This window comes from Strix aluco, chromosome 4 (genome assembly GCF_031877795.1).
Source record: "Strix aluco isolate bStrAlu1 chromosome 4, bStrAlu1.hap1, whole genome shotgun sequence".
Lineage (NCBI taxonomy): Eukaryota > Metazoa > Chordata > Aves > Strigiformes > Strigidae > Strix > Strix aluco.
The window spans coordinates 104,220,782-104,234,410 of record NC_133934.1 but is presented as its reverse complement, the minus strand read 5'-3'; the positions used below and the strand labels follow the sequence as shown (position 1 = coordinate 104,234,410).

The 13,629-nt window shown below is 36.6% G+C and overlaps 1 protein-coding gene across 4 annotated transcripts in view; it reads left to right on the top strand.

Annotated features, from left to right (window-relative positions):
- The window catches only part of SLC25A21 (solute carrier family 25 member 21), a 257,590-nt gene extending 249,014 nt beyond the window's left edge, over positions 1–8,576 (top strand). For all 4 annotated transcript variants that reach the window (XM_074824668.1, XM_074824665.1, XM_074824666.1 and 1 more), the window contains 3 exons: positions 4,894–5,075; positions 5,892–5,944; positions 8,431–8,576. In XM_074824668.1, the coding sequence (XP_074680769.1) occupies positions 4,894–5,075; positions 5,892–5,944; positions 8,431–8,501 (306 nt within the window). In that variant the 3' untranslated portion in view covers positions 8,502–8,576. The remainder of the gene's footprint in view (positions 1–4,893; positions 5,076–5,891; positions 5,945–8,430) is intronic.
- The last annotated feature ends 5,053 nt before the right edge of the window (positions 8,577–13,629 follow it).

Here is a 13,629-nt window from a genome sequence, read left to right as displayed (position 1 = left end):
TCTAGGACTTTGCAGGAAGACCCAGGCCCTATTTCTCCTCTGGATTCTGGCTCAGTGTCTGTATTTAAAGCAACTCGTTTGAGTTTTTCATCTGTTCCGTGTTGCTTTCCTGAGAACTACCTCCCACCTTGCCTCTCTCTGAATATACCTTTTCTCCTCTGTCTTAGAAGCTCCTATTCCTCAGACCCATGTGTTCCTTTCTTCCACTGCCTGTTGCCAAAGGAAGCTCCTTTTAGTGGTTAAAACCAATTATCAGGCTGGCTAAAGCAGTTCCTTACAGCCTGTTTTGCTGCCAAATACTTGATTATAATCAATGTAGCCTAGGTCAGGGCATGTAGCACCTCTTAGCTTAACATAGGAGTTCCTGTACTATTACATTTTACCTTAGCCAAAAAGGCCAAGAAGCAACTTTACTCCTTATTCCTGGTCTATCTGCCTCTTCAGTCCTGTAATTCCTAGGTATACCAGGCAGAACCAGAGCTGGGCAAACCGAAGCCGTGTCTTTTAAAGTCTCCCTTGTCACACACAGGGAGGTGGAATGTGCAGCATACAGTGCAAAGCTTCTCAGCTTCATTCCTGGCTTCTCTGCTGACCCGTTATGTGACCTTGAGCAAATGTATTTAAATTTAATGGTCATTTCAAATCATTTTTGGCACTTTTGTGCCAAGTGTAACTCATCTATAATACTAATACTATGGGTAACATTTTCAAAGGAGTTTAAGAAACTTAATGCAAATATTCCACTCTAGGTATTAGTTTTGGGCTGACTTCAGTAGACTGTTTTGCAATTACCAACTTCAAACATTATTCTACTATTATTATTTATTCTTGAAGCAAATTGTCAGGAATTGGCATTCTCCTTATCCAGTAAGCATTAGTCCTTTATAGTGAACTTATCTACGAGGTGCTCAGAAGTACCAAAACATATTTATAAAAGTATTCTTTCTCATAAGATTACGTACCTCCAAGTGGGAAAAAAAAATTAAAATATCTCAAGACATCCAAATATTGAAGCAACCAAACTTCTAAAAATAGCTTCAGATTAATATTTATTGATCTTTTGATTTTATTGGGGGGGGTTTTTTGCTTAAAAATAGGGTTAAATTGTAAGTATCTTTGCAACACATTCTGCCACTTTTATTCAGACTGAACAGGGCCTCAGAAGGGAAAAACAAGTAGTATTCCTGAGTGTCTCTGTGGTCGGGTTTCTAAACATTATTATGCATGTCAGTGAACTATGCACATTATCTATTTCTGCTTACTTCAAGCAACCTACCTTAGAGACTTTGAGCTGTTCCTTTGATCCACTGCATATATGATGTGGTGTCCTACCTTTGAACCCTTGGATTGCACCTAAGATGGGTGTCTAAATCAGTACAAATATATCTACTATGGTGAGTCATTATCTATCCTAAAATGATTTTTCAGTTATTCTGAAAAAAATAAATTAACTGAGTTCCAAGCATACATGCCTTTACCAGAAGGTTATTTCATTGTTGGATTAATAACTGTGCTGCTTGTTGAAATAAGTGACCTTCTTTCAGTACAGATGAAGATAGTCTGGAGGATTTTGACTGAGATCAAAGGTTTAAACAGAGGTTTTGACAAAATGCTTAGCAAATAAAGAAGTGAATGAAGTGGTAAGGAAGGGAAAGCCCTGGGCTTTGGAGAATGAAACTGATAAATTAAAACTGTCTCCAGTGGGTGACACTCTTGTACATGGGTGTGTATGTGCTAGATGTAGGGCTAGAATTTTGTGTTGCTAGAAATTATGGAATATAAAAGAAGGAATTAAGCAGCATATGATTCAGGGGGAACTTATGGAGTCTCCACTTATTTAAAAATGTTATGATAGGAGTAATGGAGTATAAAAAGCAGAGATATCTTGAATTTTTTTCACCCAAAGAGAGCAGGGAAATCCAGCAGGACATGCATAGATACAGCATTTATTAGTAATGCCTACTTCTCTCTTTATTTTTAATGGCTGCTGGTGCTCACAGGGCAGGGACTGATGTTCAGAAAATGTGATTGTGAAGAGCATGGTAAAAAGGTGAGATGATCACAGGTGACATTATCCAACCACAGCAAAGTTATTCCATTGTGAATAAGCAAACTGGTATTTCACTTCCTTGTGGTATACTGTGCTGTGGTGTGGCACCATATAAATCAAGTTTCTGTTCTATATGTTCTGCTCATACTACATAAAAATCACTTTTGCTTAAAAAAAGAATTCATATGGTTTTTCTCCAGTTCTGCCATTTATGAAAGCAAGAGGAGCTTGTCAGAATCATTTTTTCTAATGTACGACATATGAAACATATAATATTTGGTCAGTGAACTGCATACTGCAGAAGTTGGTGACAACAACATGATGATAACTGCCTCTGCTAGCCAGTTGCAGCATTAGCACTAGACAGACACCTTATCATTATGTCTCCTTTCACAGGATCCTAGACTGTTAGGAATACTTTGGCATTGTCCATGAGGTAGGAAAAGGACAGATTTTGGTGTAAAAAGAAAGACACTGGTTTCTGATAGCACCAACTTGCACCTACCTGATAGACAGCCAATATTCCTTTGTCCATGTAAGGCAAAAATTATGTTTGAAAATCTCTTTTTTCAACTAGAAGCATTAGCACAGTTAAATGCCACTAAGCTGTACTTTTAGAAAAAAATAACTTTTTAATTATTTTTAACAGATAAGTTTATTTTGAATCTGTTACTTGAATGAAATGACCCAGATATTACAGTGATGAATGCCATAGAAAAATCTTTCCCATGAGATATATTATTAAAAAATCAAGTTATATAACAAAGCTAGTGTACACCATAGCACAATTGGTTAGAATCTAGTTTTGTCAATGGGCAGAATGCTGCCTTTCAACTTTTTTTGTGTCACAGATACTGGAATAGAAATAAAGCAGTTTGCTTTAATATCCCTTTAGTTGTGTTAGTGCGGTGTCAGGTTTTAATAGATGCTCACTTGATCAGACACCCACTGTATCCTATACTCTGTGGCACTCTCAGTAATAAAGCAGATAACACTGGCACTGGGAATTCAACAGAATATGAACATGTTCAATCATTCGAATATAAATGATTTGTCAGGAGCTGCAAGGCTTGAAATTCAGTGTTTAACAAGTAAATATTTTTGCCTGACATATATTGCCTAGCCCAGAGGGCAGCCCACTGTCCTTGGCGCTATGGAAGAAAGCATCCTTGCAGCAAATTGCATGACAAGAGACAGAGCGGTGGTAGCCTCCTTGCTGCAGCCTGGTTTGAGGAGGTTAGTATAATCTGGAATAGTACTTAGCTGTCAGGTGTGGGTATAGTCACATGCCTGCTGCCTGGAGGTAGGTAGGCACTACGCTGGAACTGAGCTGCCATACTGCTGCCCCTCAAAGTTCAAAAGGGGTCCTTTTTTCTTCTCTAGATACCAGAAATATTGGCTTTATTTTATTAGCATTTAAACCACTGTCAGTATGTACAGAATAAACAGAAATTTGTTGCTAAGCTTTTTGCTAATATAGTCTTGCAATTCTTTATGTACCACAAGCCATTCTAGTTTTTAAAAGGTATTACCAGTATGTTTCATGTTTTGTGAAATCAAGGTGTTGTTTTTCTGCAAGTACTAAAAGCCCTGTTGATTTTGACATTTCTCTCTAAATACCTGTATGGACTTCATCCAATGCATATTATGGAAGTTTTAATTTATGTTTCTTTTTGTTAATCTGGAAAGAAAAACTTCTTCGTTGTTTCCTTTTTCAGTCACAAATGTACAGGTTTCAGAAACAAAGAACTCTTTCATTTTAATATTGTGCTGATGTTATAACGTGGCAAGAACATTTGTTATTTTACTGATGATTTTCTATAATTAAAGTACCTTCATGAAAAAAAATGGAACTGCGTATATAGAGTCTGATATAGCAAAAAAGTGTCCTTGCTGTTGACAACCAATAGCAAAAAAAAATAAGTGCATAGGAAATGCCCTGAAACACACTTCCTTGTGACTTCCACTACTTGGAGAAATAGGATTAAACTTGCTTCAAGAGACTCTGGCTCTCAGATAAACTCTGGGTTCTTTGATGGCATAGAAAATGCCAAGGTAGGAGGTCTTTCTAAAAGATTAAATAAAACCCAGTTGAACTGTGAACTGTGAGTGAGCAAAGAAGTTTTTAGATGCACTTCTAACCTGCTTCTAACTTTTACCATGAATATATAGTAGGGTTCAGAAACAATCTGTTGTAAATTCTTCAGCCAATTAGCTCAGTGAGTTACCACCGTTTATAATGCGCAGAACGTGGAGGCTCTTTTGCAGTTGCGCCGAGTTGGATTGTTAATAACAGGAAGCTAGCACTTCTCAGTACAGTGGATCAGCTACATGTGAAAATAAATGTAAAAAACCTGGAGGGGAATGGCAGCAGACTGAGATTAGCCTTTATTTAATTTAGCATTTGGGGGTCCAACACACAAATGAGCGTTTTAGTAGGCTTCATGGTGGAAGTTGCTGTCATTTGTAAAATATTCTGGCCAATTAGCTAATAGTGTGCTTGGATTTCTCCTGTTTTGATACAGTAATACTAAGTACATTGTGAAGCCCAATTATACAAATCATCCCCATATGCCATACCAGTCTTTCTTTATGAACTGTGTTTATAAATCCTGTGTGAGGAAATGTGTACTTCAGCAATTTAGACCATGTGTAAAAACATAGCCAATAGGATTGTCAAGAAAACAAGTTCCAGCATAGGAAATCCTAATGTGTTCCGCTAAAATAACACGGGTGTGTTGTGTTGTGTGTTTTCTGATTAAATACATATTACTTTATAGTGCTTAACCTGCATAGGTCCTTCCGTTTCCCTTTTTATTCTTTCTTTCTTTCTTTTTTTGTAGGATCCAAATTTGGAGTTTTTGAGGAAATTTGGAATTGGGCTAGTCTCAGGAACAATAGCCTCAATTATTAACATTCCTTTTGATGTTGCAAAAAGTAGGATTCAAGGACCACAGCCAGTTCCTGGAGAGATCAAGTACAGAACCTGTTTTAAAACTATGGCAACAGTCTATAAAGAGGAAGGGTAAAACATTCTTATTTTAATAAATGTCCAGACCTCTGTTTTAGTTCATATGGGTCCATAAAACCACATTGTTATATTTCAGATTTGACGAGGACCATTAAGCCACCCTGAACTCACATATCAAAAGAGCACAACATAACATTTTGAAAATGTGTTTTAGAATTACAAGGAGATATCCTCCTACTCCATGTGAGCTTTTACAAAAGACTTACAAGATGATTATTGGGTTGTAAAAATTTATGTTCCACAAATAGATGCTTCATGTATCTCGTGTAATATTTTCAACTCTTCATTTTGTAGAAGGAAAATAGCAACAGAAAACACAGTATTTCCCAATGTATTCTAATTGTAATTATACAGACCTCTGTACCTTTAAAATGACTGCTGAGATAATTAAATTGGGGACAGATCCTTGTGGCAATAACATTTTCCAACTTTTTAAAATATTTCTCAAGTGGGGACTGAGTTGTAGCTTTGATATTCAATTATAGCAGTCATTTTGTCCATGTATGCAGCTGTTGTTAACAGACTTGTCTTGAAAGTAAAACCATCTCACTGATTAAAGTCATATTTCTGATTGGCTAGGCTCACAACATTGCTTTTGTGACTGAACATTGATTAACTTTTTCTCTTCATCTGATCTGCCTCTGTAAAATGTTAAAACCCAGATACAGCCTGCTATTGAACATGTGTAATTTCAAATAATTGCTTCTAAGTGCTCTGCCAGCATTTTAACAAACACATGCTAAAATTCCATTCTTCTTTTAGAGCAAGAATATTGTTTGAAATGTTTTGCTTGTTTTTCTTCTGCTACAGATTTCTGGCTCTGTACAAAGGCTTGGTTCCCAAGATCATGAGGCTTGGTCCAGGTAATTTTGCCTCTGTCATTTCTATATTGCTTTTGTTCTTGCTTTCTCTTCCCATTTTTCAGTGTCGTGACAAAATGTAGTAAGCATCAGTCAAATAAATGAAACAGTGTACCAGAAATCATCAAAATCTCTTTAATCTTTGAATGATTTCTTTTGATAATAGCATTATCTAATAGTATCATAGATGAGCTTGGCTAAATATGTGTCTAAAAAAATCATTTACACATACACATCAAGGATTGCAGATCCAAGTAACTGCTGGTTTGTGCAATTGCTTTATTTGTGAACTCGCCAAAGTGCATGCATGCAAATGCCAGAACTGTAAAATCTTTGGAAGGGTTTCTTAAAACTTCCTATTCCATCTAATGTGATTTTTTTGTTTCACTGGGACTATTCTGCACCCATGTAATGTCACCTTAAAATTCAGGGTAAAGTCTCTCCAGTATAAATACTCTCAACCAGTTGAAGCATAGCCCAAGCATATCAAATTCTAGTTACTTTCTTCTGTGCTCTGCGGGGGCTGTAAAGAACAGACACTAAAAGGCCAATAGCATGAGCTGGGAAGAGACTTTCATGGCCCTAGAAGACTAAAAGGACAAGGATGGCTTAAAACTGAGTTTGTTGATTGACCCCTTCTCACTAGTCATTACTCCAAATGTGGGAGCACAGTGGTTGAGAGCTAGATCTTCTTCTACTTTTAGACTATTTTTCCCTGACTGGTTTTGATTAATCATGAAAGCAAAGCGCTGGGCCCTTAGAGTTTGCCAGCCCACAGAGGCAGTCTGTGTCAAAAAGAGCAGAAGCCCCAATTTGAACAGTATCCCATTCCTGTGAAATTTTATTTCCAATTGTGCAAGGTGGTTTAATAGGCAAGAACACACATGGTTAAAAGCAAGTAGGTACGGAGTCTGTTCTGCAGTATAAAGGAGGCATTAGGTTTGTTTGTAAATGTTTGCATATCCAATCTGTCTGGCTAAGTGCTAGACCATGCCTGGTTATTGTGCAGGGTAAAGGAAGAAGGTGGGGAGGGGAAACAAGGCAGCTAGACATAAGTCTGAAGCTAAAAGCCTTTTCCCTCATACTCCAAAAATACTAGATTACATACAGGACAAAGAGAAGTCAGGGTTTCCCCAGTACCCATTAGCACAGCAGATTTTAAGTAAAATTTTCCATTTTACAAATGATTATGTATTCTGGCCCAGATCCAGCAAGTCAGTTAAGTGTGCACTTTGTTTTAAATACTTTTGTAGTCCCATTGACTAATATATAGATTTGGATTTCCAATGAAACAATAATGAAATCTTTATTGTGACTGGAAAGGTAATTCCTTCTTTCAGCACATGAATGCTTTCCGGAAAAGAGATACACAAACAGATCACACAGTATGAGAACTGGAATCAGCCTTGATTTGAGTTCAGATCACAACTTAGACATTGTGCCTATGATTTGTTTGTTGGTCAAAGCCTTTTGCAAACTTTTGCTCTGTGTAGCTGTCTGTGAGTTGCTGTTCATAGAGGATTTCAAGTCTGATGATGGTTCATTAGGATAAATAACATGGGAAAACTCTTGTGGTAGTTCTGTGTGCCTGGTTGTCTGAGCCTATCCCATCTACCTAGAAAGGTCAGCCCAGTTCAGCAGCAGATTTCTTTGTTAGAGGTGCCACTCTAACCCACTAACAGAGCCAACAGGCAAAGGCCAGAAAATATTTGTGCCCCAGTGCTGACATCCCCAAGTAGCACATTGTAACACACTTTTACTCCTGCAGCCAGGAATCTGATTCTCTTTCCCCTTCTTTTCCTAGAAGCTTCTTATATGCTTAGATATATATATATATATACACCTTCTGAAATTTTCCCTTCTTTAGCTCATACAGTAATTACAGACGGCTTACAGAAGGGCTTTAGTCTAGCTTCACCAACAGTAAAGATACTTTATGACATTCAAGCTGGGATTTTATATGGTTATCAGTTCTAGCACAATGCCATTTCATCAGATCAAAACTTTGCCGGTGGATTCATAGATTATACTCATTTCAATACTGTGATCTTCTGCTTTAGACATGGTAAACAAGCAGCTGAAAACCTTTTCTGAAGCTTGAATTTTTGTCTTTCCACCACTCAAGTTGCTCTTTCACAGCCAAATCTAACTCTAAACACACAAATGTACACATATTCAGATTAAAAGCTTCACTTGTAAAAGAACAAAGAAAAATATTAATCTTGAAAAAATATTACAAAAATATCACACTGAGGGTGATTTTTATTTAACATACAAGCTTTTCACATCAACTTTATGGTCTAATATTAAGTAAAAATGATATGGTTTAAGAATTGGTGAATTTTCCATGAATTAGGGAATTAGTAGAATTATCCATTTTGCAAATCAAGCTTTGCCATATCCTGGTCTAGATTACACACTACAAATGCTCTACAAAATCTTGAAAATACTGAGTTTTGTATGTAGTAAAATAGTATCTTTTCTTCCAGGTGGTGCAGTGATGCTTTTGGTTTACGAATACGTTTATGCATGGCTTCAGGACACAGTTGATCACAAGTAGCGCTTCTGAAAAAATGTGCTCTTTAAAATTATATACATTCTAAAATACACTTCAATAAAGTAAAAGTGATTCTCATCCTTTATGGTGTTGAATGCCCTCAGATTACACTGATGTTAATACAGTTCAAAACATGTTTGGTCTTCAGGTCCTGATCCAAGAAAACATTTAAGCACATGCTTTTCTGTAAGTGCATGAGTAAATAGCACAGTTGATATTTGTTATTGTTTTACTGGATCAAGAGAAAATATAAAGGAGACATAGGAACAAATTAGTTTTTCAAGAACAAACTGAAAATTATGGACACTGAATTATACTATGTAGTCAATACATCTTTTAAAAATTTCAGTTGAAGTGGCAAGATAACAACTTTCAGGGGATTTCAAAGAAAAAAACTGAATAATCCTCTGGGGCCAGATACTAAGCTAGTGCAAACTGACAGTTCCATTGACTCCAGGTTAAGAATATGAACCTGTACTCTGCGAACTCTTGTGTCAGTCTTGGGTCCAGTTTCAGTTCAGTCCAGGACGATTTCAACATTGATAGAAGAGCATCTTAAGTTCTTGGGAGTTAGGATAGAAAAAGGACAGCCCAACTAGCCACAACCTTAAAGTCACACATATATACTGTTAAATGTCCTACTTGTTCTTAGCCGTATATATTGTATAAATCTCACTCAAGTCACAGAAGACACTGAAAATAATTAGTCTGAATTAAGTTACATAAAAGTGCAAAACAACCATGGGAATCATAAAAGAAATGACTAAAGAAATTAACAGAAAAAAATACTGTCCCGTGATAAAAATGCTCAATGCACCTTGACTGCCCCTTTAGACTTTCATTACCACCATGGAATGGAGAAACAATGTTCTAGACTTATAGCACATATGCAGTCATAATTAGCTACCCACACCTCAAAGAAATGCACCTTTCTATAGATAAAAAGTGTGGCTCTAGTGGTAAAATTGTTGCTTTTCCCAGTCACTGTAAATATAAATAATATTTCGGTGATGTACTCCTGTCTTTACTAGCCATTCTAAACAAGCTCTGTGAATTATGACAATTTCTGCTATGCTAATTGAAGACATGGTTTCAGTTCATGCAGTTGTGTCACTCTACAGTTTATTTTCAAGAACTCTTTAAATAAATTTATACATTATTCTGTCACAGAAACGTTCCCATTATCTAAACTTGATTTGTTGTCAAATGAATGCATATCTTGCAATTGCTAAAAGTTTTCTGTTATCACCCCATACTACATTCACACTGTTAACTTTAAATGTTTTTCCTCTTAAGGAGGAACAAACCTTTTTCCTAGCAATCCTAAAGAAATAACTTTCCAGATTGTTACTTGAAAATGACAGTTCACATGTTTCATCTCATGAGTGTTTTTAATGCATTAGAAAAGCAACAAAAACCTAAAAATAGAAGTGCATTCTCAGCACTTTCAAGGATGCTTGTACTGACATGCTTAATAAACCTCTCTTTTGTCTAAATTTGACAACAGCGACTTCTCATACCCATGCTACTTCATAGCTAAAATCAATAAAAATAGCTCTGTTACAGTTCATAATTTTAAGGCAAATGTTCCTCATTGTTGCATTTCATTATCAGTACTTAGCCAAAGAGAAGACACTACTAAGATAATTTTGAAAATTAAAAGCAAAATGCTTTATAATTAGTCTTTTATTAATTTAGAGCATTTAAAATATAAAAATAAAAGGCTTTAAACATACTGTATATACATATATAGCCTTTGGTTTTACATCCTTTCCAACATGATTTTTTTTCAGTTAATAGCTCAGCCTGATCTTTGATAAAAAGAGAACCATTAAAAAGCAGAAAACACAGCATTGTTTTAGAAAACAAACCCATGAATGTGCCAGCCCAATCCCCCATCACTCATGGGGTCTGATTCAGTTTTACACTGGAGGTCTTCTGTACCAGGACCATGCAAACACAGTGGGGCTGTCATAGGAGGGAGTATTTGGCTTCACTGATTTCTTTGAAAACATATGACACTCTGGGAACAGAGTGTAGACTTTTCAGATTAAAAACTTAAATTCTGCACTCACGTATACAATTTCCCAAATTAATCCATTCACCTCAGTGGGTTCACTCCAGATTTATACCCCTGTACCTGACAGCAGCAGTTGACCCTTGGTTATTATTTTAAAAAAAAAATTAAAAATCCCTTTTTCTCCTTTGTTTATTGTGAAGCGGTTTAAAGTTATGTGGCTAACAAGCTGATGTGGGTTTCAGTTTACCCATGAGTATAAGAAGGGAAAAAAGTCCTTGGGCAAAGGAGTATTCTGCATCATAGGTTTACATTTAAAAAAGAAAATTGCTATGAAAATTCACACCAAAAAAATCTATCACAGGCAGTTCACCAAGAGCCAAGGTCAGGTACCTTTGCTCACTCTGAACAACACTTTCTGCACACAGTCCCACTGACTTTCCACTTGGGGGTAAAACATTATATATAGCAGGCAGATGCACAAAGAGCTGTACCTAAACAAACACAAAATGAAAATGGTTCACGATGGTGTATTCCCATAATAATTAACATCATGTCTTGTCCTTGCTTTATAAATTATCCTGATTTAGCTGAAAACAAGATAATGCAAACGACTGATACAAGCTAAGGATCTGTCTCTCTAAGTATCTCCCAAAACACACTAATGCCTCATGGGAATATCAGAAAAGATGACTTTTATTCCAGAAATGACCTTGTTGCTCCAGAAAATTTTGAAAACTTTTAACATAGGCACACTTTGTTACAGGCTTGTGAATTCTTGGAGCTCAAAAAGCTGTGCTGTGGAAGGCTTCTCTTCATTTGTTTTTTTTCTTTCCTTTGATGTACCTTGTTTGTGCTGTATGGGTAACAATAAATAGACAATAATTCTATAATCCAGTAAAACAACTAGGTTGAAAGCTAAAATCCTGTTGCCAGCTTAATCATTTATTGACTCGTGATCTTTTTCTTATCTTTCTAACCTCCATTTTATTTTTAGTGAAGAGCTTGTAGAGAATTAAACCAATTTCTCTTTCATGGTGTTACAGTTCGACTTATTTCAGCTACAACTGCAAAAAGGCAGAATAACGTCCATCACGTCACTAACAGTGTGGCAGAGTAGAAATGCACTTGTGTGCACGTTACCTTTAGTGGTTTCAAAGAAACATTCTTTAAAAAGTGTTCTACTGACTAACAAGGGTTTCAGCATCTCGTTAAAGCTAAGCAGCTGTCGAATGCCTTTGAGGCTGAAGGATACAGGATCACATCCGAGATCAGATCTTTCTTTCCTTAGGGCCATAATACAAGAAATACAGTTCTGTTAACTATTTTTTAATGCAAAAAGCAAAGGTGGCAGCAGCCAGTTGAGTCCATCTATATTTCAGTGGATATACCGTACATAACATAGGTACTGGTTACTTAGATTATTACAAAAATTTACCCACAGCTGTCTTGGTGATGAAAGCTGGAAATCCACAAAGAGAGGACTGTATTTTACCATCCCACTGAATGAACGTTTAATATGGTATGTAGATAGAGCAATATGTGAAGAATGAAGTTTTCTCCTCTGCTTTAGCTATCTCTAGTGTAATTTAAGTTATTGCACAACATTTATAAAAATACACAATATATTAATAATCTATGAAGGCTATGAAATGTCACACCAGGCTTAATTTTTTTTTCCACGTTCATATTCTGAACATACCTACAGCATGTGGAAAGCATTCTGGAATAATAGTCAGAACTTTATTATTGCCCAAGGAAAACAGGTAAATTTTCAAAGATCAGAATGTTAGCTCTCTTGGGATTAAAGTTTAAAGCAAAATAACTGGCACAGAGTACTTGCCACTGGATACAGAAATGTAGAAAAGGAATTTTTTAATATTAAATAATATCTGTGTTTGTAGCACCACCACCACTATACCTATAAGGGAAAAAAAAAAATGCTTCAGAACAACAATGTAAACTTTACCAAGAGCCATATTTTACATTCATTAAAGCAGAAATTAAAGACAACTTCCTCTTCAAAAAAATACAACATGATCTAGGGGCCGAAAATGCTGGACACAAGTGAGCTGACAACGATGGTACAATTCTGTTTCTCAGAGGGTTTGTTGACTGACATGGTTTTGTAAGCATCTCCACACCGGTTGCACACTAACGACATTTTCCTCTACAGTTTTCAGGTTTTTTCAGGTATTTTCACCCATTTCTGTTTGTACACTTAACACGAATGTGATGTTTCATGAATCTGGGAGGCTGGGTATAGCTGGGGGGAGTTACTTGGCTGGATTTCTGTCTTTGAATCTTCTGCTAAAGAGATAATTGTATTTCATGAGATGCTGCAGCCTCCACTGTAGGCACAAAAACACGATGAAAAAAAAACTTACCTAAACCTCATCACCTGAGGCTATCACCCCACCACACAAAGACACAGAAAATAGCTAGAAAGTCACCTTCAAAAGAAAAAAAAATAGAAATAAATGTACTGGAAGGTGAAAACAAATGCTGTCAAAAGCCTATATTTACAAATGGATAAAAACGCAAAGGTGTTATTACTGCCTGACGATGGCGACATGCCAGAAGAATCTGAGAGTCGCCTATTGCCTTGTTTCTATATTTTATTACCAAAACCCAACAAAACAACCAAAAAGTGATCGCTTAATAGTGGTGGATTGTATAACCTCATTGATGAAAGGGTTGTTCTCTAGGCAATTGGCAAATGCCTCCCATTTAGCCGCCTTTGCTGATTCAAGGCATAGCAGAATTTTCTGTGGTGATTTTTCTTTATTGATTTTTACACAAATCTTAATAACAATTGCACATTTAGAAAGTCTGTGATGATTAAGAATAAATACATGTGGTTTGACCAGGAGAGAGTGGAACAAGGCTCCACAAGCCCTTTGAGGGACGCAAGGTCTTTACTTAAAGAGCGCAACACCACACTTCTCTCAGTTTCTGATGTTGTCTTCAGCTCTTTCAATCCCAAAAGCCTTACGGGAGACAAGTCATGAGAAGAAATGCCAGGTATCACCAGCACGAAGAGAGAAGTCCATGAGCCAGGCTCAGGGGACGACCAGCCAGCAGGCTCATGGTGGTCCTGGACCGCCTCCTGCA